At 47.3% G+C, this 26,868-nt stretch overlaps 1 protein-coding gene across 5 annotated transcripts in view; it reads right to left on the minus strand.

Moving 5' to 3' along the window:
* ttbk2a (tau tubulin kinase 2a) overlaps positions 1–26,868 on the minus strand; it is a 27,561-nt gene continuing 693 nt past the window's right edge. The window contains exons 1-16 of one of the 5 annotated variants that reach the window (XM_061843804.1): positions 25,060–25,246; positions 20,906–21,048; positions 18,957–19,104; positions 17,584–17,657; positions 16,265–16,405; positions 15,155–15,259; positions 15,014–15,079; positions 14,802–14,894; positions 14,602–14,727; positions 13,089–13,246; positions 12,710–12,920; positions 12,355–12,575; positions 11,344–11,923; positions 9,475–9,798; positions 6,094–6,752; positions 1–5,490 (exon numbers count right to left, since the gene is read on the minus strand). In XM_061843804.1, coding sequence (XP_061699788.1) covers positions 5,025–5,490; positions 6,094–6,752; positions 9,475–9,798; positions 11,344–11,923; positions 12,355–12,575; positions 12,710–12,920; positions 13,089–13,246; positions 14,602–14,727; positions 14,802–14,894; positions 15,014–15,079; positions 15,155–15,259; positions 16,265–16,405; positions 17,584–17,657; positions 18,957–19,104; positions 20,906–20,974 — 3,441 coding nt within the window. In that variant the 5' untranslated portion in view covers positions 20,975–21,048; positions 25,060–25,246 and the 3' untranslated portion in view covers positions 1–5,024. Of the gene's footprint in view, positions 5,491–6,093; positions 6,753–9,474; positions 9,799–11,343; positions 11,924–12,354; positions 12,576–12,709; positions 12,921–13,088; positions 13,247–14,601; positions 14,728–14,801; positions 14,895–15,013; positions 15,080–15,154; positions 15,260–16,264; positions 16,406–17,583; positions 17,658–18,956; positions 19,105–20,905; positions 21,049–21,152; positions 21,280–22,433; positions 22,455–25,059; positions 25,247–26,868 lie in introns of those variants that run through there. The other 4 variants (XM_061843805.1, XM_061843806.1, XM_061843803.1 and 1 more) reach the window with 4 other exon arrangements.

The following is a 26,868-nucleotide window of genomic DNA, read 5'->3' on the forward strand; positions in this document are numbered from 1 at the left end:
AATGAGTATTTTATTCATAACCGGTTTATAAAAATAAAATACAAAATAATTTCAAAAGGAAGAAAAACAAAATAAAAAGAAAGATCACTGTACAAGGCATTGATCTGTTACAAATAAAATCAACATAAATAATTACAATTATATACAATGCAAAAAATGGTACATTCCTTCCCATGGAGACTTTTATGGATTAAAATACACACATACGCAATCATTAATAAAAAATAAATACCATGTCCATCATCATCAAAATGTCACGAAAAAAATAAATAAAACGTCAAGTATTTCTTAATAGTTCAAAAACCCCTTTCTAATCCGACAAACAAAAATGCGCTAACGCTACGACTGCACGCCACGCCACGTGTGTACGCTAATAACATAAAAACGTGATTATCTTTTTCAAAGAAGCGGTTTCAGTGTTACTTCAAGCTCGCCTCGTCTGAAGCCCGTTTAAAATGTATCGGAGATTATTTTACAAAGCCAAAAAGGATCTTTTTGCATCTCAGAAAGCCGACTGCCGGAAAAAAAAAAGCGGCCTACGAGCAGCGCCGCGCGCTCCCGTGACCTTTCGGAGCAAAAGTCGTATCAAAATATTTGGCAACGTAATCCGTCTGCACAGGCTATTTGAAGGAAGTCAAGAGGGGGACAAAAACCACACAAGTTGTTCAGGAGTGAACGGAAAGAAAAAGGGGATTATGTGGGGAATGCAGCCCATTATTTAAAAAAAAAATCAGTGCAGGAAAATACAGTATGCCCCTTTTTCATCGTACAGTACCTACTTCGCTCCATTCGCTTTTTGGCTGCTTCCCGCCACAAAAACAAGGTACTATTTGTCGTGCAAGCGTCCAAACCGATTAGTCATTATAACATCGAATCGAACACACGCATCGCTTGGTGGAGTGCAATCCACAGTCTGCCTCGCTCCGTTCCGATGAAAATAGTTTTAGTATTTCACCAGACATCGCTTTTATGGCTTCGCTCACCAAAACAGCAGCAGCAAAGCAAAGAAACGGCCGCTTTCAATAATACGGATCCTTTCACATCGTTAAAATGAAGTACCATCACTGTAATTGTCTCAACCGTTAACTACAAAGTCGATATTCCAATGCTATTGCTTGCAAAAACAGCAGCACCAACAGACCCGATAATGGCTGCCCTCCCATCGGAAGTTCAGTAAATAAACCATCCCTGGCCGCGACACAAAGAAAAAGTGGTAAAACCTCAAATAAAATGACAGGAGACCATATTATTCTCCTGTGTTGTAATCAATTGCACTTTTCAAAAGGTTTGATTTTCATCAAATCAGTCATATTTTTTAAGTCGCTAAAAGAAACAAGTCTGGATACGTGGATCAGGAAGATCCAAAAATCAAACCCCCCCCCCCCCCAAAAAAAAAAATCTATTTTCAATGAGATATTTGTAAATTTGTTACTGATGGTGTAGTGCAAAGATGTCAAACTCTGGCCCGTGGGCCAAATTTGGCCCGCGAGGCAATTTAAAATGAATATTAGAGCTGGCCCGCCGGTATTACAGGTTATAGGTTCATTTGTTCAAACTTGGCCTGCGGCTTTATTCAATTTAAAATTTTGTCCCTCTGTGAATTTGAGTTTGACACCCCTGGTCTGAATTTGGCGCAGGCAGCGCGGGATCGATTCCCGTTCAGCGATGGTGTCGATATCCTGCCCTGTGACTGACTGGCGACCGGTTCAGGGCGGAGTCCGCCTCAAGTCCAAAGCTAGCTGGGATAGGCTCCAGCTTTCCCGCAACCCTTGTGAGGATAAGCAGCTTGGATAATGATATGCCATGACATTTGTCAATTCGTCTCCATCTGCGCGATGCTTCCAATGAGCCCCGGTTTTTCGGACTTTACACTGATAGTGGAAAACCGGCCGAGGCGCTACGGCACAGTGGAAACCGCGGCTAGCGTCACCCTGGCAACATGCGCTCACTATAATTTAGTATGAAATTGTGCAAAAAAAAAACAAAAAAACAGCACTGGCGCTCCGATTCTCCCACCAAAAGCCAAAATGATGTCATCACTGATTCAAGCCAGGGTCAGGTAGCCTCCAAATATGTCACTCACGTTTCATTTTTTCCAAGAAATCCTCCTAAATGTCCCGGAAGAGAACCAGGGCACAGAATGTTAAGACTGCTCATCACGATGACGTTTGCGCGATAAACTTTTCAACGTGTCGGTCACAGTGAGGTAAAGAAGATGCAGCTTATTTCGCTTCAGTCGTGGACTCAGCATGCGGGAATTAATTCACGCGGCGGGGGCGAAGAAGCTGTTTATCGTACAAGCGGAGAAGAAGCTTCAGCGCCGGAATTAAAAAGTGCACCCCCCCCCCCCGCTCCCCAGTCGAGTGCTTATAATTGGGGTTAGGTGTTGAAATGAGCGTTGCTAAAGTGTGTCATTGCATTCTGCTGGCCAAAAAGTACGGAATTTGTGCCAGCGGTAGGGAAAATGAACTCTTTCATCAGCAGTTTTCTTCGCGTCGACTACGCTGATCAATTACAACGACTAAGAAGTCGGTGAATTCAGTTCCCGTTCGTTAGCGACACAAGCCTCTTTCACACAAAGCTCCTGCACACTTGTAACGCAACGGACTTTTCCGACCTGTCAATCACTCGTACAACAATAGCCAATGCCTGGCTTGACACGCCCCCTCTCGCCGTATTGTCCCACAAGCAATGGCGGTTGTCAGTAGCGGGCGCTTGGAAAAGTTAACGTTACGAAAAAAATGGTCCTCAGATGCGCTTGGGGAACGTGCAATTCTGATGAAAGATATCCTGCCCGGTTGATTCATTTTCCAAAGGCTAAAACACAGTTGACGAAGTGTCTACGGTGGATTAAGGCTCGCGGACGAGCGCACGTACAACTAAATGTGGACAATATCAACAAACGCGAGGCTGTATGTTCGAAGGTAAGTGAACGAGAAGTATATTTCTCTGAGTTTGATTGAATTATTATCAGTGAAGGAGAACAACTTTCACTTTGTTAGTGTATCACTGACCTGCCGAATGAAGTGTGGAATGTTTTATGCCGAAGAGTCGGGTTCGTAATACGTAAATACACGATGTCATGTGAGAGACATGTCTACTTGCCCATTTGGATCACATCGGACTTTTAAGACCGAGGACTGGGTTCCATTACGAGCCAAGTCAAATGAATCCACCCACTCACTTCTGAAGACTACAAAGATATTACTCGTGATCTTTCCAAGTAAAAAGTACTCACCCTGCTTTACACGCGCAGTACGATTCCACCATTTTCTCCTGTTGGATTTCAATATGAAGTTTGTGAGGCGTCAAACCTTTTTTTTTTTTTTTTTTGCATCGATCGCCAACATTTCGCTGTCCTGCTCCGTCCAAAATCTTATTTCCGTGTACATATCCTTGGGTGAAATATTCGAGACCTCTCTGTAGAACTCTCTCGGCCGAGTCTGACGATTTGGCAAAAAACTTCAAACCTGTTCTGTTCAGTCGCCATTTTGAAAGCTAGTGGGACATGGCTAAGGGGGCGGATCTTAAGATCGCCAGTCGGAAAGGTCCATCGTATTTAATCCGCATTTATTCGCCTTCGCCTTTCACGCTGGACCCGGCATTTGGCGCGGGGCGTAAAGTAAGTGTCGGATCGTGACAACTGCTTTCAACGCAACATTCTGGGAGGAACGAATGTTGGCTGTTAAATTTCCCACTTTTCATCCGGGCATTTTCTGGAATTCCACCGAGAGCCTTCCTGCTTCTGACACGGCTCTGGTACCGCTTACAAATCGCGTGAAAGCAGCTTGTTACTACTAGTAGGCCTTCAGAGCTGAGTCAACAAATTCTCCATTTGTACGGAAGGGCGGCACGCAAAAATGCGAAAGGGGCTTCTGTTACTCGCTCCGAAGTCCGCGCAAAACGGCGGATGAATCCCGGCCCGGACGGGCCGCCCCCAGGTACAAGCGACGACGGTAGGCACAGGAAGGTTGGTGTGTTTCCACGCGCTCGAAACGACTGATTGTATCTTCGGAACAATTTATTTCCATACGCGCAAAAACAGGAAACTTGTTTTAAGCAATGCGGAGCGTCAAAATTTGTATCCCCGATGAATACGTCTGTACGCTGCGGCACGGCTCGGTCGAAAAAAAAAACAACAAAAAAAAACACACAAAAAAAAAAACAGCCTGGCTGTACTCAAACAGTCTCAATATGAAAATCGAGCGCATTAATACGCGTGATAAATAATTGACTATATACCGCACTGTGGATGCGAGATGAATAAACGAGAGAAGCGACTCGCCACAGCGATTCCCAACCACGAACGATCCATTTTCATTTACTTGGTCGGAAAATGATTCTTTACTACAAATAATGTTTCTTTGTCCCGCTATCGGTCCCATCGACGTGTCGTGACGGGCGGAAACGCTCTTCCGTGACGATGTTTATCTACGTTGCCATTCCTACAACTGGAAAAGTCATCGTTTCCTATCAGCAGATCAGTTTTGTGTCGCGGATTTCACACTAAGTCACCGATTTGCGTGTTTTTCGCGCTTCAGATGGCACGAGATTCCAGCTGAGGATATCGGAGGAGAGCTCACTTTAGCCTGGGTTGTTAGCGGGAGTTCTTCATCATATTGACACGCATACGCACTTTCGGTGCATTTTGTTTCTGATTCAAATCCGTAATCCGTTTTTAATAGTAATTGTAAGATGAGTTTGATGCAATATTTGAATTACTGAATCATTTGATTGTGTGTATTTATTTATTTATGTGTGAACCGCAACAGAGCGTAGATTAATTTTGTGTGCAATTTCCCCGTGTAAAATATGTGCCTTGGCTCGATACGGGTTGGGAACGACTACGCTACAGTACCAACTACTGATCCTCGGACAGGAAATAAAATTGCAGCTGCTCTATTTTTGTTATCCGAGACGGTAAGATAAATATTAGAAAAGGTTACAGGAAAAGAGGGCGGTTAGGAGGTTCGGAAAGACTAGGATAGATCGGGAAAACAGTTTTTCGTCCGCCTTGCGGGCAACTATCTGGCCAGCTTGCTGGAGCACTTCCCCTCCCGACTGCACCCTTTACCCCTGGACAGGTGGAAGGCGGCGGTGCGGGCCTGCCGGCCGCAGCAGGTTTCCTGGTGGTGGTGGTGGTGGTAGAGGCGGCGGGGCGGAGGCGATCCGGAAAAGCTGGGCGGCGAGCGGCTGCGGCCCAGGCAGCCCCCGCCTCCCCCGGAGCCGCCGCGGTGCTCCTGGCGGGACGGCGAGGAGCTGACGGAGCGCTGCAGCGAGGACGAGCTGCGAGGCGAGGCGCTGGAGCTGCGGACGTGGTGCGGCGAGCCGGTCGGGCTGCTGACGCCGGTCGTCCGGGAACCGGTGTAGGGAATGGACGGGCGGCGGTGGGCGGCCGGAGCGCCGCGGGCTCCGTGCATCAGCTGAGCCAGGCAGGTCAGGAGGTCTGAGTCGCTGGTGCTGCCCGCTCGGATGCGGTAGCGGCGGATCCTAAAGAGGAGAAAAGATTCAAAGGTCAGTCCACGCAAGAAACCTCAAATCCTGGTCTGAGTACCTCGCGTTGTCGTAGCAGGACGGAGACGATAGCGCTAGCAAGCTATCGAAAGTTATCGAGGTTTAAACTCAATCCACACCGACAAAATCCTCAAGAGTTACTCATTTCTACAAATCTCAAATGAACAGAATCACGCCCCCAAAAAGAGGGCTTGGAGCACTTCCAGCATCTTAAAGGTAACCGAGTAGTATCGTTGGAAATCTTGGGTCTAAAACTGTCAGTATTCCTTCAAAAGTAACTAACGCTCGTTAGCGTTGGGACGGTACTGGAAAGCCGACGTTGAAAATGACCTCGGCGAACCAAATTTCCATCCCTCTAAGACCTCCTGTTCAAAAGTAATCCCCAAATCCTGATCAGGGTACGTCCTAGCGTTGCCGACGTACATAACTTGTGTCACGAGAAATCCCACACCTAAAATCATTTGGGTGGGACTAGGATTGAGCCACTTTTCTACGTCCCTTAAATGTTACTTCAAGAGGACCAGCGTCCCAGTTTTTAGATTCATGACAAATGAAAACGACAAAGACCCGTTGAAGTACCTGCCCTCCACCGTGCTGCGGCACGGCGGCTTCCCGGGAGGCGGGCGGGGCAGGAACTGGGCGGTCAGCCGCTCGGCGGACGAGGCCGAGTGGACGGGCCGAGGGATCCTGCTGCGGCGGGACAGGGGGCTGGAGGACGACGACAAGGAGGCGTCCCCCTGGCGGTCCGAGCGCGAGCCCACGAGCGAGTCCTCCTCCTGGGAACGGTCCGAGGCGGACGACGGCGGGTCCCTGGCGAGGGAGGCAACGGCTGCGGGGGCGCGGCGGTCGGACAGGGACGGCGAGGCGGAGGGGGACGGCGGCGGAGGCTGATTGCTGGCTTTCTTCAGCAGGAGCTTCTCTTTGGCGGAGCCTGGGGGCGGCGGTTCCAGCACGGGGATCCGACTCTGCCGGGGGCGGGGGGCGGAGGGGGAAGCTCGGCCGCCTTTCTCAACGCAGGGAGGGCTCGGCGATTGGTGTCCGTTGGTCAAAGAAGGGCTACGAGGCGACTGGGGGGAGCTACTTCGGCGGCTCGGCGCCGGACTCGGGGCGTCCCCGTTGACCGGCGGCGGGTCTACGGGCGTCCCAGGGGAGCCCGCGGCGGGCTCCGCTTTGGCTCCGTCGCGATCCTCCGGCGACCCGGACGACGAGGACAGCCCGGACGGACGCTGAGCCGTCAACTAGAGGGGAGGGACAAACGGACAACGCGTTTAAAGTTCATACGAGGTCGACCCCCCCACGGGAAAATGTAATCAATTGTTGGAAAAAGGCTTGTTGCTGGGACGGTACAAGCGCGCCAGCAAGTAGCCTGGCGAGGGACGAGGGATTTTGGAATCAAGTGAAGGCCTGCAATTCGCGTGGGATCGTGACCAAGCCCTCCCGCAAAAAGCGCTAATAAGTAAGTGACACCTTCCCCCAGGCCAGAAAAAAAAAAAACCTTTTTTCTAGCTACTCCAACGTGGTTGCATGGCACCTTGATGCCACAAGAGTGCGCCAAATAATATTTACATATTTGATATGGCTTTGGCTTGAGCATGACCTTCAAAAATGGAGTTTGTCAGGGAATAACAGGATAGGTTAACCCCCCAAAAATATGAGGAAAGGCAAATTTGTGAAAGGCCAACCTTTGCTTTTTTTCTCTGCAATCTTTCCTCACCTACTCAAAACGTGCACTCTAAATTGCCCGTAGGTGTGATCGTGGCTGCGATTGGTTGTTTGTCTCCGTGTGCCCTGCGATTGGCTGGCAGCCAGTTCAGGGTGTACCCCGCCTCCTGCCCGATGACGGCTGAGGTAGGCTCCGGCGCTCCCGCGACGCTCGTAAGGATAAGCGGCTAGTGAAGAACTACATCTGGACTATAACGTGGTCCTTTGGCGCCATCTTGTCACGTTCTTGTGCCAAGTGTTAAAAGCGATGGGGGTATTCTTATTATTCTTCCATCCATCCATTATCTTAGCCGCTTATCCTCACGAGGGTCGCGGGGCGCGCTGGAGCCTATCCCAGCTGTCAATAGGGAGGAGGCGGGGTACACCCTGAACTGGTCGCCAGCCAATCGCAGGGCACACGGAGGCGAACAGCCGCACTCACAATCACACCTACGGGCAATTGATGTTGCATGTTTTTTGGGATGTCGGAGGAAACCGGAGTGCCCGGAGAAAACCCGCGCAGGCACGGGGAGAACATGCAAACTCCACACAGGCGGGGCCGGGATTGAATCTGGGACCTCAGAGCTGCGAGGCCAACACTTTACCAGCTGTTCCACCGTGCCGCCTCTTATTATTCTTATTAAAACATAAAAGCCCTGCCTCATAGAGACGGAGTCATTTGCCACCATCTTTTTGTATCGGCATTAAAAAAAAAAAAAAAAAAAAACCCTTTCAAAGCAGGGGTCTCAAACTTGTGGCTTGTGGGCCGGAAAATGGCCCGCAAGATGATATTTTGTGGCCCCCACCTTAATACAAAAGTATAATAGTTGTGTTGTTTGAGAAGATAGGATTGTTTTTAAGTTCTAATTGAAATTCCACACAAGTCCACGTGCGCTGAGACTCCGCCTCCAGCGGCCCCAAGGTAAATTGAGTTTGAGACCCCTGTTTTAAGGGGTAGGGTGTCAATACTGGCAGTTTTTCGCCCCAAGGCTCGGTCCTCATCCCCGGCGAACAGCGAGGGTTTATATATTTTTTATGTGGGGGAGAGTCATAAATAGAGATGGATTGGTCGACAAATGGTCATGCAGTTACCATAGCTACCATGATCAGACACACAACACGTGCTACGGGTCACGCTCGTGAGTGCTAAACCAGGGACAGGCGGACGGGAAAGGTTTCACGCAACTTGGCAGGGGGCTTCAGTGAAGAGAGGGTGAGGAACAAATACAGGGAGAGAGAGAGGAAGAGGAAGATGGAGAGCACAAAGACCATCTGAAACAAAAGAGACCGTGCGGCCTGTGGTCATGAGTCGACATCGGCTAGCATGCGGCGTTCACATCTTATACTGTACACGCAAACACCCGCGTGTCGCCGTGACGACGCGTGAATGGCGGGGTGGGGGGTGGGGGGGGGGCGTTCGTCGGTTTCGGTGCAGTCAAGGACAAAGAAGCCAAAAGGAGCAAATTCAAACCAATAAGGACGAAGCCCACCCCTCAGAAAACAAAGGAAAAATGTTCTGCCACAGAAGCAAAAATGGAAGACGTATTCAGAGCAGAACCGCCAAAGTCCAAAACTTTTTTTGCCACGTTTTAGGGCTGCAGCTATCGAATCATTTCAGTTTTGCGCATTCTTATGATTATCCCATCGATTAATTGCATGACATTTTTCATTTCATCAATAAAGGCATTGATATGTGCAAACTTTTTTGCCCACTTGAGGTCGCTGTCCCCGCCTTCGACTGAGGTATCTGTGACTTTGGGTGTGGGAGGCGGGGCCTCGCCTGGTGAGTGATGTGGGTTTCAGCCAATGAGAGTGTTTTTCCACTTATTTTGAAAGGGTTTCATGTTTTTTTGAACCTGTTTTTTTTATTTGGGAACACTTGGGAAAAAAGATATGCCAAAGGACAATTCGGGGGGGGGGGGGAGATAAACAGGCTATGTAAACTTTAAAAAATTGGTAAATAATTTTGAAGACACTGTAAATATCATTTACGAGAGTTAGCCGCCATCCTTCATAATGGAGAATAAATAGAATGTTAGTAAGTAAAAATAAATAAAAATAATAGATATGGGGTAGTTATTATTGCATTATCTGATCAATAATCAATAGGAAAATCAATTCTCAACAGATTTGATAATTGGCAGCCCTAAAAATGACAAAAGATGCAAATAATGTCAGCATATCTGGCAATATTTGCACATCCAAGCTCGCGTTTTTTGCTTTTTTGCGGCGCACTCTGGAGGTCGGCCGTGGGGTCACCTGCTGCAGTTGGGCCCTGGTTATACGGATAACGGAGGGGAAGTTGGCCTTGGCGGCGCCGGCCGGTATGGCGGGCAGTTTCCTACGACTGGGCGAGGGTCCCGGCGGAAGCGGCAGGGAAGCGTGGCGGGAGGAGGAAGACGGCGGGCGGTCCCGGTGCTGGTCGGCGGACTGGCTACGCCTCACGGCCGGCGGGTGGCGCAGGTGGACGGGGTCCGACAGGGTGCTGAGGAGGGCGTAAGGGCTGGGGGAGCGCAGAGGGACGGGGCCGGGGGTCCGGGCGGCCGCCTCCTCCTCGGGCGGGGACGGAGGAGAGGTGGGGTGCTAAGAGAGGGGGGGGGAGGGAGGGGGGGGGAGAGAGGAGGGGAGAGGAAGTTGGAGCCCCTTTCACACCCACTGGAAAATATGGAAATGTTTCCATATCACTTTTCTAGAAATCTTGCCATTTTTTTCCTTTTTTGTTTTTGTTTTTGCAGCGATGCCGAATTTGGGGGTCGGGGGGGGGGGGGTCGCGGAATTCAACGCGGCAATTTTCCGCTTTCGGAGGTCGCGACAACCTCAGCGTTTCGTCAGAATTTTCCGTCTACTCGGGATTGACGTGAGAAATCGGGCTACAAAGTCGACCCAGGAATCGTCCACCTTCGAAAGAAGTATTAGAAGCGCCTTTCACGTTTTTACAAAAATGTTTTCATGCCAGTGTTCTGCCAAATGGCACCGACGGGATATTTTGGGATGGTGGTGGTGGGGGGGGGGGTGTAATTTTCCGGACCCATTGGCTGAGCAGGACTTCGGAATTGAGTTGTGATTAGGGATGAGCATAATTACAAACAACATTATTTGTTTCAATCATTCAAAATATGGAATTTTTTGTTGAGTAATTATGAGCCGATTGAGCCAAAATGGAAAGATTCCAACGTTTAATTGGTTATTTTTCCTCATAATCAATCAAAGAAATGTCACCAAATGCTCATCCCTAATTGTGACTTTTGCCATTTGAAGTGAGCAAAACTAAGTTGTGTCATTTGCAAACAAAATTTCAAATCAAATCAGGAACCATATCTGCCACGCAAAGCCAAAAACCATCCCATGCTGGAACCCGACTGAAATTAAAAAATGTGGATTTTTGTCCGATTTAATCGCATAAAACAGCGATTCCCAACCCCTGCGCCTCGGCAAGATCACTTCAATGGTCTGAAATCGATTATTTATTCACAGTAAAACTTGTTATTCGCCGGGGGATGATGCTAACTGCCAATATTTCACATTTAAATCTTAACTACCGTATTTTCCGCACTATAACGCGCACCTAAGAGCCTTTAATTTTCCCAAAAGCTGACAGCGCGCCTTATAAACAGGTGCGCCTTATATATGGATCAATATTGCGCCTTTAGCGCAGCCCGTCTAATGGATGCATAACGTAACCCCAGCCTCTACCGTAGCGTCTATTCTATGCGCCTTATAATGCGGTGCGCCTTATATATGATTTTTTTTTTTTTTTTTTTAATGGGCTCATCATTGAAGGTGCGTCTTATAATGTGGTGCGGAAAATACGGTACACCCCAAATTACTTGAATATAATTTCCAATGATTCTTACAGCATTCGCTATAAAAATAAAGGACTGAGAGATTAGTGCTGTATTGTTACGGGTCTTTCCTGAAAAAAATATGGTTTCGGTTCTGGAGGATTCTAGCCGACGGCGACCAGATATGCCTCGGCTGAATGAAGGTTGGGAAACCCTGAAAAAAGCGACACGACAGCAGCGTTGGCGGAAATTAGCAAAGCTCGAAGGCCGATACAGCAGCTTTTGAAGATTGTCTTGAAAAAGAAAAAAAAAAGGCCAAGCGCAGTCTGTATGGACAAGGTCTTACCTGGGTGAGGACCCCCTCGGTCAGAACTTCGGCGGGGCTGGTGGGGGTGACGGGCGGCAGGGCCTCGGCGGGCCCCACGCTGAGCTCCAGCTTGTCGGCTTTCGTGCTCCCCTTCGAGGAAGCCAAGCTGTCCTGCTTCGCCTTCCCGGAACCGGGGCTCGGCACGTCCCGGTCGCACCCGGGTTCTTGCAGGACCTCCGCCTCCTCTTCATCCTCCTTCTCCTCTTCGTCTTCTTCGGAAGGGCCGGAGCTGGCCTTGGTCCCGGGCCGCTCTACGAGAACCCAGTCCCGCGAGTCCACGTCGTGCCGGCCCGAGCTGAGGTTGAGGGCCACGAAGCCGCCGCTGCTGGCCGCCCCGTCGCCGTGATCCGGAGAGGCGGGGGACGGCGCTTTGGGAGAACCCCCGCCGCCGCCAGAAAGGAACTCTTCGTCGTAGTGCCAAACCCGCTCGCGACGCTCTCCGGTGGGGTGCACTGGAGCCTGGTTTACTGGGATGATGGCGGCCCCCTCGGCTCCGTCCTCAGCCTCTTGTTGTTGTTGCTGCTGCTGCTGGGTGCTGCTGTGGATCTGCTTTGTGGGACTAAAAGGACACCAAATAAGGACAAGAGTTGGTTCATACCATGCAGTCAAAAAAAGTGTTTCAAGGCAGGGGTTTAAATTTTCAAACAAGGGTTTAAATTCAGCATTTTGGTTTCAAATTGGGCTTTCAAATCAGGGTTATGGATTCAAAATAGGGTCAGGATTTCAAATTAATTTAAAAAATGGGTTTTCAAAGTGTTAAGTCACGGTTAGGGTTTCAAAGTAGAACACGGTTTAGGGCATCAAAGTCGGTTTTTATATGAGGTTAAGGGCTTCAAGGTCAGGTTTCAAGTTAGATTTCGGGTTTGGACTTAAGGCTTCCTGTCAGGGATATGGTTTTAAATTGGGTTTAGGTTTTCAAGCTTGGGTTAGGATCCAAATTCTAGCTCTAAGGCTGAGGGAGGGTTCCCAAAACCGCCCCTGGGCACGTACCAGGCCTCGAGGAAGCGTTCTGGATTGGGTTTGGACTCCAGGCCCAGTCTCTTTTCCAGCTCGAAGCTGTGGATGTTGCGCAGCTTCCTGAGCAGAGGGCCCTCGCGCTCCTCCGAAGACATCTTGACGGGAGAACCCAGGCTGGGGCACCCGTAGGGGCCTGGGTGGCCTTGGTGGCCTTGGTGGCCTTGGGGGTTGCCTTGCTCCTCCTCGGCAGCGGCCTGGATGTCAGATCCAGACACAATGTTCACAAAGATCTGCCTCCTAGACTACTAATAATCAGTATCAGCCCTCAAAAGTTTTGAAAAAAAACATCGGATTATCTGTCGTCTGTCGACGCGACTCCGCGGTTCACCTTCCACAAGGCCGTGCGGACCCGGTTGCGGTTGCGGTCCAGCTCCTCCCACACGTCGGCCTCCTGCGTCCGCGGCGGGTGGCCCGGGGAACCGGCCGCGCGTTCGGGCGCCGCCACGTTGTTGTCGGCGTCGCTGAGCCGCTCGTCTTGCAAAACCTCCTCGGTGTTCTCGCGCATCAAGTCGCCCGGAATCAGGGAGGCGTTGGCCATGCTGAGGTGCCGAAAGGTACAAACGGGTGAGTACGTGATTTTCTCATTATCGCGTTAGAATCCATCTTTGAGAAAGACGAAGTCCAGTATTTCAGAAGAGCTAACGTTTTAGGCTGAACTGTTACTCAAAAATAGATTCCTATTCTATCCGCTTTGAAATGAAACGCACCCCATGTGCGCGGGCGTGAGGCGGGTGTGGTGCTGCGGCGTGGTGGCGCTGGCGCTGATCACCAGGGTGCCGTCCGTGCCCGTCCTCTCCCAGTCGTAAGGGTCGTTCTCCACCACGTTGTACGTTTTCATGCTGCTGTCGAACACCGACATCAACAGCTGAGAAACACACACCAAAAATAAAAGTTTCAGGCTCGATCAAACGTGTCTTCAGCAACATGTGCAAGCGCAGCACAAAAGACCCGCGGGCATATTTTCTTTATCCTCCACGAAAAATGACAATAATTATTGCAGTTTAGTTAGCGTAGTAAACAATTATACCAAAAAGAGCCTCACAGCTGTTTATTGTCACTCTACACATTGACTTCCTCTTACAAAAGTCTGCTAGCTTGATGCTAACGTACGGTGTAAAACGCCATGGACGGGCTAACGAAACTAGCATCAAGGTCGGCTTAGTTCTAAACCCCATAATAACTCATATCGAAATACAAACTGCAGCAACACGTGCAAGCACAGCACAAAAAAACTCGCAGGCACCCATCCATCCATTTTCTTTGCTGCTTATCCTCACAAGGGTCGGGTTAGTCCTAAACCTTATGAATACAAACGGTAGCAACATGTGCAAGTGCAACATAAATAACTCGCAGGCATATATTCTTTATCCTCCACGAAAAATGACAATAATTATTGCAGTTTAGTTAGTGTAGTAAACAATTATACCAAAAAGAGCCTCACAGCTGTTTATTGTCACTCTACACATTGACTTCCTCTTACAAAAGTCTGCTAGCTTGATGCTAACGTACGGTGTAAAACGCCATGGACGGGCTAACGAAACTAGCATCAAGGTCGGCTTAGTTAATAACTCATAACGAAATACAAATTGTAGCAACATGTGCCAACACAACACAAGAAACTCGCAGGCATCCATCCATCAATGTTCGTTGCTGCTTATCCTCTCAAGGGTCACGGGAAGTGCTGAAGCCTATCCCAGCTGTCAACGGGCAGGAGGCGGGGTACACCCTGAACTGGTTGCCAACCAATCGCAGGGCACATCGAGACAAACAGCCAATCGCACTCACAATCACACCTAGGGGCAATTTAGAGTGTCGACGTTTTTGGGATGTGGGAGGAAACCGGAGTGCCTAGAGAAAACCCACGCAGGCACGGGGAGAACACACAGGAGGGGGCCGAGATCGAACCCGGGTCCTCAGAACTGTGAGGCCAACGCTTTACCAGCTGCTCCACCGTGCCACCACGCATAGGCATATATTCTTTATCCTCCATGACAAATCACAAAAATGACTGCAGTTTAGTTACGATCGTCATCTTGTTTGTTGTCATCAAATCTGTGTATTTTGTATCAATCTGTTACACTGCATTTTATGTCTAAATGAAACTCCTCAACTCACACCATCACACACAAGTTCTATAGAGTAGTATACATGCCAGAAACTGCTAAGAAATTGCAGACCAGGTTCCGTCTGGTTTCTCAAACCCGGAGCAGACCCCATCACCTGGTAGTCGGGCTTGGCGAAGTAGTCCAGACTCGAGATGTGCTCCAGGAAGACGGCGAATTCCGCCGGCAGGTGTTTGAGCATCAAACGGTGGTCGTACGTATCCTTTAATTTGCCCACGTGCTCCTGAATGAACACAAAACACGCTCATGGATTTGCGCTTCCAGGGGGCGAGGCGGCCGCGAACGGTTCTGCCGTACTTTGTCCTTGATCTTCCTCCACGGCAACTGGCCCACGAGGAACTCCACCAGCATGTAGAACAGGGACCACAGGTCGTCATGCCGACCCATTTCCTGCAAAACCCCCAAAAATATTACAAATGTAAAAAAAAAAAAAAAAAAGCCCTCAAGCCCGAACAAAAACAAAAAAGTAATTATTTAAAATTAATTTTCTAAATTAGCCAGCGCTTTACCTTGTTTTTGTGCGCGTTGACGGACGCGTAACGCACCGTCCCCCGGAATCCTGCCACCGGGCGGGGCTAACAAAACAAAAGATGGAGGAGTTGTTAGAAACTGGACTTGACAAAAAACGGTCCCGGTTGGGACCCACTTACCGGTCGGACCTCTTGGCACGAGTTGGTGAACTGGCGGGCTAAGCCGAAGTCCAGCATGTAGCACGTGCGGCAGGTGCTGGGGAAGCGGCCCATAGCGAAGTTGGACTGAAGGGGGTGGGGAAAAAAAAACAAAAAACAAAAAAAAAAAAACAATAACTCAAGTGAAAATATGAACCAGCTTGTGTCGCTTCTCTTATCTGACTCACCAAGAATCGAAACTTTGCTGATTTAAATTTATTGACTTTTGGTCATTTTTTCCCCCATTCCATTCAATAATTTCTGATTGTAAAAACTAAAACTACAAATATTCGTAAAATAATATATATGCATTTGACATTTTTCTATTTTAAGAATTGCTTGAGAAATGATAACCCTAAAATTTCTTCATTAAAATGTATTTAATTTAGTATTTGATTTATTGTAAATAAGATTCAAATATTAATGTAATGAACAATTTCACATGCAGTTAACATTTTTCCTTTTATGAAATAATTGCTAGATAAATTAGAATTCAATCATCAATTAAAAAAGTATGTATTTAATTTAATATTTGCTTGATAGTAAATAAGATTCAAATATTAATATAATGAACAATTTCACATGCACAGTTAACATTTTTCATTTTATGAAATAATTGCTTGATAAATTAGAATTCAATCATCAATTAAAAAAGTATGTATTTAATTTAGTATTTGATTTATTGTAAATAAGATTCACATATTAATATAATGAACATTTTCACATGCACAGTTAACATTTTTCTTTTTATGAAAAAATTGCCTGATAAATTGTAATTCAAATGTCAGTAATACAGCAAAAACGATTTATGATTTGATCATTCAGCAATTTTATTTCTATCCTTTTTTTTTTTTTTAGAGATGAATTTCATGTATTCATTTTCACTTGTATTCATTCCAAATTCTGATTTGTCAAACTTTATTCCGATCTCACTGGCTAAGCTGCACTCAAGTCAGTAAAGAGGCTTGTTAAATGTTCTTATTACGAATCAATTTTACGAGATATTTTTATGTCCGTACCACACGGCTGCTGTAAAGAGAAAGCGGAAGCGTGCGAAGACATAAATAGATCGACGGACGTAGCCGAGCGTACCGGTTTGATGTCCCGATGCAGGAAGCCCACGGAGTGAATGCTCTCGATGGCCTCCAGGATCTGGCGGCCCAGACGCAGGGTGGAGCTGATGCTGAACGTCCCCCGGGTCATGCTCCTCCTCAGGTCGGCCAGGTTACGACCCTGCGAGGACGCGGCGGAGGGACGGCCGTTAGCGCCGCCGTCAACGTCTGCCGTTACACCTCAAAAAGTTCTTTGCCGTTGGCCCAGAACAACTTGACGCACGAAAAACTGACGCTACCGCAGGTTTTTCGAGGCGCGGACGATTTTGCATCTTGAAGTTGACAGTGAAATTTGAAGTTCGGAGCGCTAAACGGTGGTATCGAACTTCAAAACAATTACTCAAAAAAAAAAGATTGTTCATTGCCACTCCCAGCTGAATTTAGTTTAGATTTACACGTTGAGTATTCATTCATCTTCCAAAAGTCTGCTAGCTTAATGTTAAAAATACTGTGTAAAATGCCATGGACGGGCTAACGAAACTAGCATCAAGGTCGGGTAAGTTCTAAACCCTATGAATACAAACTGTAGCAAGATGTGCAAGCACAACACAAAAAAACTCGCAGGCATATATTCTTTATCCTCCATGAAAAATGACAATTACTGAAGTTTAGTTAGGATCGTCATCTTGTTTGTTCTCATCAAATCTGTGTATTACGTCTACGTCTATTATGTTCTATCTGTTACACTGCAACCCTATTTTATAACTAAATGAAACTCCTCACCTCACATCGTCATACACGAGTTGTATCGAGTAACATACATGCCAGGAGTTGCTAAATAAAATTGCAGGCCAGGCGTCGAACAAGATGTACCACGTCTGGTTTCTCAAACTCAGTAGGTTTCCGGGGACGTGCAGGTCAAATGTTGGGTCAAACACTTCAAGCTGGCGTAAGCATACGCGGCCACGCATTTTCACATATCCTGCAGTTCGGACTTGACGATAGCGTTAGCTTACTACATCGGATTCCAAATTACCGTAATTGCCGGGCTACAGAGCGCACCTGGTTATAAACCTCGGTACACAGAAAGAGTTTAACGCTAGCGTTAGCGCGGCACTAGCGTTAAACTCTTTCCGTGTACCGAGGCTTATAACCAGGTGCGCTAACGCCAGCGCCGTGCTAACGCTAGCGCCGCATCACCACATAAATCACCACATAAAGTCGCGGCTTGTAGGCCGGAAATTGCGGTACGTACAAATGTGGGTTGGTAAAACTGAGGCACCCGTTGCACATAAACCGTCACATCCCGACTTTCTAGGCTCCAAAACAGAACTGTTCTGGAGGCCAAAGGCGACCCACCTGGAGCTCCATCACGACGTAGTTGAAGCGGTCGTTGCGGCCGCATCCCACGAAGCGGCACACGTGGTCCTTCCCTGCGAGGGACGAAAGACGGGACAATTCATAGGCGTCGACGCACGACGTCACCTCGACACTTGAGAATGGATCAGGCCGCAAAACCTTCCGGTAATTTCATATTCAAGGACACCTAGAAATGTTCAGAATGAGCCTAAAATGGCCGCCTTGAAACCAAACCGTCAAGACTTCCTTTGGCCCAACGATGAGGCTTCCGTAGAGGTTTTCTCTGGACAGCCGGATCGAGAGTTGAGGAGTCAGGTTTTGTCTCTGGTTACGTTCAGGATCCCCTCGGGAGAAGCCACGCCGGGGCCTCGGCCATTAGACGGCGAACATGATCCCGGACCATTGATTTTCCTCCCGGATGTGGAGAAACGTACAGTAAAGGACGTGTGCTTTAAAATTTAAAAAAAAAAAAAAAAAAAACTCTTAACAAAAGAAAGAAATGTGTTATTGGACCCCGTGACCCTCGTGAGGATAAGCGGCAAAGAAAATGGATGTTATTGGCATGTGTGATACCTGAAACGTATCAAGTGATTGTTAGATAAAAATGAATTATTTTTTGTAATGATTTTTTTCAGGGCGCCATGGTGACCAACTGGTTATAGCCTTTGCCTCGCAGTTCTAAGGACCAGGGATCAAATCCCGACCCCGCCTGTGCGGCGTTTGAATGTCTTCCCCTATCACTCCAGCGCTCCTGTGACCTTTGTGAGGACATGCGTCTCTTTTTTTTCCCCTTCCCCGGGACACCGGTGTCAAACTCAAGGCCTGGGGGCCTGAGCTGGCCCGGCACATCATTTTACGTGGGACACAAAAGCAAATCACGCGTGTCAACTTCCATGATTCAACATTTTAACACTGAGATATTGAATGTTTTTTTTTCCCCCAAAGGTTTTTAACTAGTTTTTCATGTAGTTACTAGTTATCCATCAATTTGTGCAATAATGTTTTTCTGGTTTCACAGTCATAAGAGCCCAGAGGAAAACCGTAACTACAATGTAATTACAATGCAGCCCACGACAAAAACTCCCTTTGGACGCTTCAAACCGAAACGGCAGACTTCCTGTGTTTTTTCTGGGACGGGTTTTTGAGACTTTTTATTCTGTGGGTCTACTTATGTTAGCCATACCTTCAAAAATTGATCTTGCTCAGTGAAACCGTTCCAAACTAAAACGGCAGCCTCGGTGTGCCTTTTCCATCGACGGGAATCCCAAAGATCGTCTCGGGTATCCGACCCCCCCGTAGGTCAGAGCGGTCAGGACGATCGACGGGGCGAAAACCGAAAAACAGGAAAGCGCGGAAAGTACTCGGGGACTCACCCTGCAGCTTCTTGAGCACGGCCACCTCCATCTTGAGGACCTGCTTGGGCTGCTGCGCCGACTCCACCTTGAGCGCCACGCTGACCCGGGTCAGCAGGTCCAGCGCCTCGTAGATCTCCCCGAAACCTCCGCCCCCGATCTTCTTCACCTGGATGAGATTCCGGATCGATTCCCAGTTTTACGCAGAGATTCCGCAAACCTGACATTTGTCCGCCGGCCACATTTACGTTATAAAACCGACAGAATTGTGTGTCAAATTATTTGTTTGAAAGATGCAATAATAACTCGGTCTCATATTCTATTCGGTTCATTTATAATTAATCAAATTATTTTAGAAAGTAAACACAACATTGCTGTAAGATGAGTCTAATAATTTTAGTAAAAAAGTAAAAATGTTATTTATATCATCTTTTCAAATGATTAACTACTGATGGAGGTGGCACGGTAGAGCATTGGCTTCGCAGTTCTAAGGACCAGGGTTCAAATCCCGGCCTTCCCTTGTGTGAAGTTTCACAATCACGCCTATGGGCAATTTAGAGAGTCCAATTCATGTTACATGTTTTTGGGATGTGGTAGGAAATTGGAGAAACCGGAGAAAACCAAGGCAGGCACGGGGAGAACATGCAAACTCCAAGCAGGCGGGTCCGGGATCGAACTCGGGACCTCAGAACTGTGAGGCCAGTGCTTTCCAGCTGATCAACCGTGCCGGCCAAGTGCATTTTAATTTAATTTACCAGTTTTAGGATAATGACTTAATGAGACTGGACTCCTGATAACATAAATTCCGCCAACCCTCAATGAAACCCCCCGGGGGGGGGGGGGGGTCGGCGGGGGGGGGGGGGGGGGACCAACATGGCTGCCGTGGGCCGCACGCATCTCCTCACCTGATTTGCCCCTCCCCAACCTTTCCACTCTCACCTCTGAGCACTAAGCGGATCTTTCGTTTCCCCGTAAGCCGCCGCGTGCCCTTCGCCCGTCCTCCACGCGGAGATTAACCGCACCATTCTTACGTAATCGCGCTCCTTCGCCGAGTGGGAAGCGGCAGCGCCGCGAGGAGCGAACGCGGCCGGCGCTGAAGGATTTGGGCCGCCTCTCTCTCTCTCCGGGAAACAATGCGGCTTCTCTCTTGCGTCTTTTATAGCTCGATCGCCGCCACAAATAGCAACGGCGAGGCTATTTTTAGAGCCGCCGCTGCCGCAGTGCTACTCGCGACCCCGGAGATGTCCGCCATGCGTCACTGACTTTTTTACGCACGGAGTTAAGATACGACCAAGTTGTGGCGACTTCAAGTCACGTGGCTTGACTCGACTCCAGACTTGAGACGACTATTTTATTGTTTGACGTTTGAACGCGTGATCGAGTTTGAGTTAAGCGGACCTCCGCTACTCAGGGGAGAGGAGGACATGGCTGACCAAAAATAAAAAAAGGAAAAAAAAAAATTGAAAATATACTGGAAAAGAAGGACGATAAGAAAAAAAAATAATTTTGAAATTTTTTATAAAATCAGCGAACCACTGAATCCGCCGGTGCCGAAACGCATTTTGTTTTTGCTAAAATCGTGAACAAGAGATTGGAAACAAGCAACTAGGACATTTCCCAATCACTATAAAAGCCGTTACTGTCCAACTTTGCGCCGCTAGCTGATCGAACAAGAACCGGGTTTTATTGAGAAGACGCAAGTAACACAAAGACTTTTTCAGAACAGTTAAAAACTGATGCGATGGTGAATGTGCGAGCACGGCTAACTAACGCGAGTGCGGCTCCTAGCTCAACGTTGCTAATGTGCGAATCGAAATATTGTGATTGACTTACGACTTGCTCAGCCAAAGTAATAACTCGGCTCGACTTCATTTGTGTCTTTGTTTGAAAGACTTTGAGACTTACTAACAGTGAGAATTGCACGAGCGTGACTGACCAAAATTTCTGGCTAAAGGGATTCCACGGCTCACCACTTTCCATCGTTCCTTCACCAGCGAGAGCACGCTGAGGATGTCGGCCTGCTCCGTCCCCCCGCTCATGCCGGCTGAAGACGCGGACCGCCCGAGTCACGGTGTCAGACCGGCGTCCACCATCTGGAACCTGTGACACAACCCTGTGGGCGAGAAACCAGACAAAAACATGAAGAACGTTTTCAGAAACGCTACGACAAAAGTGTCAACGTAGACAACAATGCGGAGTGCCCGGCTGCGCTTTTACCGTTCTTTAGGGATACAAGGCCGTATACGGACTCTGGACGATTCTTTAACTGGATCATTTGACGTCATCAAGAGTTCCCCAAGTTATGTTGCGTTCATCTAGCCTAAAATTCCATCCATCCGTCCATTTCCTTAGCCGCTTATCCTCACAAGGGTCACGGGAGTGCCGGAGCCTATCCCGGCTGTCAACGGGCAGGAGGCAAGGTTGAACCGGTCGCCAGCCAATCGCAGGGCACATGGAGACGGACAACAGTCGCGCTCGAGTTCACACCTACGGGCAATTTAGAGTCTCCAGTGAATGCAAGCAAGTTTTTGCGACTGGCTGGCAACCACTTCAGGGTGTACCTCGGCTCCTCCCCCGTTGACAGCTGGGATAGGCCCCAGCACTCCCCGCGAACCTCGTGAGGAAAAGCGGCAGAGAAAAGGGATGGATTGATGGCATTTGAAAGCGAGATTTTCTCTTTGAGTTTTGCGCCCGCTATGAACAGCCCGGCCCAGCTGTCAATTTCAAAAGCGAAAGTCGGCCCTCGAGCTCGAGAACGCTTGCACTGCGCCGCCTCCGACGCAGCAGCTGCGAGACGTCTCCGGTCAGACCTTTGACCTGCGCGTCTTCCTTTAGCCCGCATCGCTTTCCCGTCGGCGATTTACTCACGAATCCCAACTGGACGACGGACGGATTAGCGACGTTTTTGTAGCTACGCGGCGGGAGATCCTTTTCACATCGCGCTCGCGCAAACGTTTCATTCATCACTCGAGACACGGCGTTACGTAACGGCCCTCCGCAAGACCAGATCGGACGCGTGATCCGGAAGATCGAGGGGGCGACTTTTGCGAAGGACGGCGGCCGTGAACCGTGACCTCGGCCTCGATGCGGTCGCTTCAGAGATACGCCGGGACGGCAGACTGTCGTCTTTGAACGCTCAACGGCGCTCTCGGTTCTGGATTTAATCGGCTCGCGGTAGCATAAAGGGGTGCTAAAACGTTTACCGAAATACATAAAATCACGAGTGACGAGACTTGGATTCTGCGAGAATCTAAAGTGCTTTCCAAACCGAGAACCGAAGGACAAATGAACCAGCGTTCGTTGAGAGCTTCCAGAAGCATCGGCAACGGGTAAATAGCTGCCATATTAAGAGCATAAATCTCTTTTTGAACACAATCTACAAAAACAAATGCAAGCATAAAATGTACAGAAATTATTCGGCTTAGGCAAGGACTGACACCAGATAAGAGTATCAGGGCGGCTGATGGTGGCCTTATTTCAAGGCATCGGGGTACGTACTTATGAACGCCGTCGATAACAGCCGCCGATACTTGTCATGTCATCATCCAAGCCACTTATCCTTACAAGGGTTGCTGGAAAGCTGGAGGCTAGGCCGGCTAGCTTCGGGCCAAAGGCGGACTGCACCGTGAACTGGTCACCAGTCAGTCACAGGGCAGATATCGACACCGTCACTGAGCGGGAATCGATCCCACGCGACACCACTGATACTTAAAAAAAGCAAAAAATGTCTGACATTGAGCAAATTCTCCTCGCCAGTAGTTGGCGCCAAACTGCGGCGGTTTGACACATCAGCGAATTCTTGACGTGCGTCAACAGTAAAGAACGTCTTTCGTAGAACCGTCAAGCAAGCATAAAGCATCAACTTGTAGCACGCACACAATCATGAATGTTTCTACGTTATGTAATACATTAGCTTAATTATTCAACACACGCAAAACACCTTCACACATGGCTCAGCATTAGCATTAGTTAGCATGCGAGTCTGAATGACATGCTAGCACAACCTGACGTTGTGTTTTACGTGCTTTACTGATCGGTCCTCCCAACGTTCCAAAAACATTTTTGGTCATTATTTTTTGCTTCAATTAAATAGTCTATACTGCTCCTTGTGTTGTGTGTGCCTTGGCCACCTGGAGGCGCCATAATACAGACATGGACAGTAGAGGAAGAGAGTCCTCAGCAGTGATATTAGCCATTCTTAGCATAGGAATAATAATATACGTCTGTGAGTACGTTATATGCATGTTAAGGTGTTTGGCCGTTTACGTTAGCATTAAGCTAGCAGATTAGTTGACGAAGGCACTCTTCATAATTGAATTGCACAAAAAAATATATATATATACACATCTACGTGTTGAACCGCCACCTTCCACGAAATCGCAAGAGGCCTCGGCCGATCTCGGCGAGAACCCGACAGATTTATCTCGGCGAACGCGTCGGCTTCACGTCTCCATCGGAACAACAAACTAGCGGAGAGGAGCGGACTCTGTCCGAGACCGGCGTGAATCGCACGCGTCCTGGCGTCTCCGTGGCAACCACCGTCCAACTCCCGTATCGCATGACCATGGACACAAACAAATATTCAATTATTACGAATTGAGTTCATTTAAATCTGACAATTATCTGTAAATGGATCTGATTAGATTGTACAAGGGTACCTAATGAACTGTCCCGAGAGTGTATCTTGTTACCGTTTGAAAACTGATTTCATTATCGATGTATATATTTTAATCCTCTGCTGCATATTTGTACATTTGTCACACTCCATATCGATAAATATGTACTCCAGTACTTGAGCGCTAGCGTTTTTTTAAATACATTTTCTGCTGCACATGACTGTATTTTTCAAAATAAATATTTTGCTGCACGTTGATATTTTTACATATCATCAAACTTATTTTTTTCTGTTGCACATTATATTTATGTAGAATTTCTATTTAAACTTCAGTATTTCTTATATATTCCCTACTATTTATTCACTGACATAGTCAAATATTTTGCAATTTTATGCTACACAAACGTTTTATTTTGAAGAAAAAACAGAAATGCAATGTACACTAAAAACCTAATTAATTAATTATACATAGAAACTTAAAAATGAAAAAATTAAAATCTATATTAAAAAATATAAATGGACTCGGAGCATTAATCAAAAAAGAAAAATATATAAATGTGTATGAGATTATGACCAACATATTTTAATTGAAATGCACAGTCGTGTTAATAAAAGAATATTAGAATATAAATGAAAGCAAAAAAACATTTAAAAATAAAATAAATAAATAATTAAAGGTATTAAATATATATATATATATGAATATTTTCATACCAATGTGCAGCATTAAATGTTGAAAATGATACTCGTTAAATCTATACAACTAATAGAACATTTGAATGTGAAGCAGAAAAATATTTCCCCCAAAAATATCTAGACAACATACAAAATTGTCAGAATTAATTCAAATACAAATGAATACAATTTAAAAAATATATTTAAAATAATTTATATTACAAATATAAATGTGCAGTTGAAAAGGGCTAAAATAGTATTTTAATATAAAGACGAAGAAGGAAATGTGTTCAAGGGAATCAAAAATCACAATCATGCAAATGATTGGAGAAAATTAATTGAACGACAAATATACATTTTCTACAATATATCATCAGCTCAACAGATTTTCTGCTGCACGTCGGTGCGGAGCCAGAGCGGCGGGTGCGACCCCCTTCCACACCCTGCTGCTTTTCGCCCATGCACCCAGCATCTCGCTCGCGTGCATGCACGCGTGATAAAGCCACGCACGAGTGAAACGTCCCCGCGCGACTGCACTCGAAATTCACGGAAAAAAATAAAACACGCCTCGACCAACCGCAGTTCGAAGCGAGCGGGGCGAGCTCGTCGGCAGCCGCAGAGGCCGTCGGTGGGCCACTTGGCAACCGTTGCGTGGCGAGTGCGTCGCCAGACGAAGCCGACGGAAGCACGCGCGGAGGTGGACGCGATCGGACGTGGGGACACGAACGGGGCAAAAAAAAAAAAATGGCGTGGCGTGGCGTGGGAGCGTGCAAAGTGAACGAAGGGAGGAAGGAAGGAAGGAAGGAAGGAAGGAAGGAAGGAAGGGCTTTTTACCTCGCCTCGATCCGAGGAAGGAAAGAAAAAAACAGGATAAACAAAAGACGGCCGGGTGCGGTTGCACGACGGCCGCGGGATCCGATCGCGGCCTCGGCGCCGGGAAACAAAAAAATAATAAAAATCAAAAACGTTCCCGATATGTTTCTCCTTCTCGGGGCTGTCACCTCAGCATCTCTCGTGTCGGCCGATGCGGACCCGTGACGTGACGTGACGTGACGTGACACGACGGGGCTTCCTGCGTGCGCGCACCCGACGCTTCGAGCCCTCGCAACAAGACGGCCGAGCACGCGCACGGGAGCTTCAACGCCATGTCGAATTTGTGTTTATTATTTTTTTTTTTTTTACGAAAACTGTACGGTCTAGTTTAGATAATTATTACAACAAGATATAAACTCATTATGATTATGATGATGGAAAAACTGAGTGGGGGACATTTCTTTGGGACACATCCAAAATGGCCGGCCATTAAAGGCAAAGATTGTTTAATGTCAATTAGATGGGTCACGCGATTCATAATCAATACTACCAACCGCCTTGTTAGTACTCGTGATGGAGTTTATTCATATTTAACCTTTTTTAACACTTTATTTAATGTAATTCGTATTTTTTTACGTGTAATTTAAATAAAACGAATTCACTCTCCAAGTACATCACATTTCAGTGGAATAATATGGCCCAAATCGGGAGACATTAACTGCACAAAAATAAAAAAAAAACGTAAAAAGCTAAACTTCAGCAATGATAAAATTCAAAGGAATTGCTCATTAATTACATGCCATATCGCTCGACTATATTTGTCATGATATGATGATCTATCGGAATCAAAAGCTAATTTTGAGGTCTGTGAAAATCCTTGTCGTTGAGTTTTGCTGAGAAGCCAGATCGGTTTTCACGTAAGAAATTCAATTTCTCAATAAAAATCTGTCAAATCTGTGAAAATTTCATTGAATTTAATCGAATTTCTTTGAGAACTGGGTGACTAAAGATATTGCTTGCTTGGTACATTGGTCACTGGTTATTTTAATTTTGAAACGTTTAACGTTGATGGGATGGGATGGGATGTCAAACTCAAGGCCCGGGGGCCAGATTCGGCCCGCCACGTGATGTTATGTGGCCCGCGGAGCCAAATCTAGAGCGTCAATTTGCACGACTCTTGCGAAATCTGGACCAAAATTTCAAATTGGCGTCATCATGAGTGATGGAGTTGAGATATTACAAGCATTTTTTTGAGTGGGGGGTTACTAGTTGAAAAGCACATTGCCCTTGATTTCTGATTCCAAAACTACTTCATAAATTGATGATGTAGATATGATGAGACGATGAAATATTTTGATTGTTTCACAGTTCTGAGGACCAGGGTTCAAATCCCGGACGCATGTTCTCCCCGTACCTGTGTGGGTTTCCTCTGGGCACTCCGGTTTCCTCCCACATCCCAAAATCATGCAACATTAATTGGACACTCTAAATTGACCCTAGGTGTAATTGTGAGTGCAATTGGTTGTCTGTCTCTATGTGCCCTGCGATTGGCTAGCAACCAGTTCAGTGTGTACCCCGCGTCCTGCCCGTTGACAGCTGGGATAGGCTCCAGCACTCCCCGCGACCCTAGTGAGGATAAGCGGCAAAGAAAATGGATGGATGGATGGATGTTTCGCGGTCACAACGGCACTCTGAGGGAAGCCGGTACTATGTGGCCCGCGAGAAAAACGAGTTTGACGCCCCTGGTGTATAATGGAACACTACACTCGCCAGTTCCCGCTCAGCGACCAGTTTGCTCGAAGTCGGCTGCGATCGGCTCCGGCGCCCTCG

The sequence above is a fragment of the Syngnathoides biaculeatus genome, chromosome 15, assembly GCF_019802595.1.
Source record: "Syngnathoides biaculeatus isolate LvHL_M chromosome 15, ASM1980259v1, whole genome shotgun sequence".
Classification (NCBI taxonomy): domain Eukaryota; kingdom Metazoa; phylum Chordata; class Actinopteri; order Syngnathiformes; family Syngnathidae; genus Syngnathoides; species Syngnathoides biaculeatus.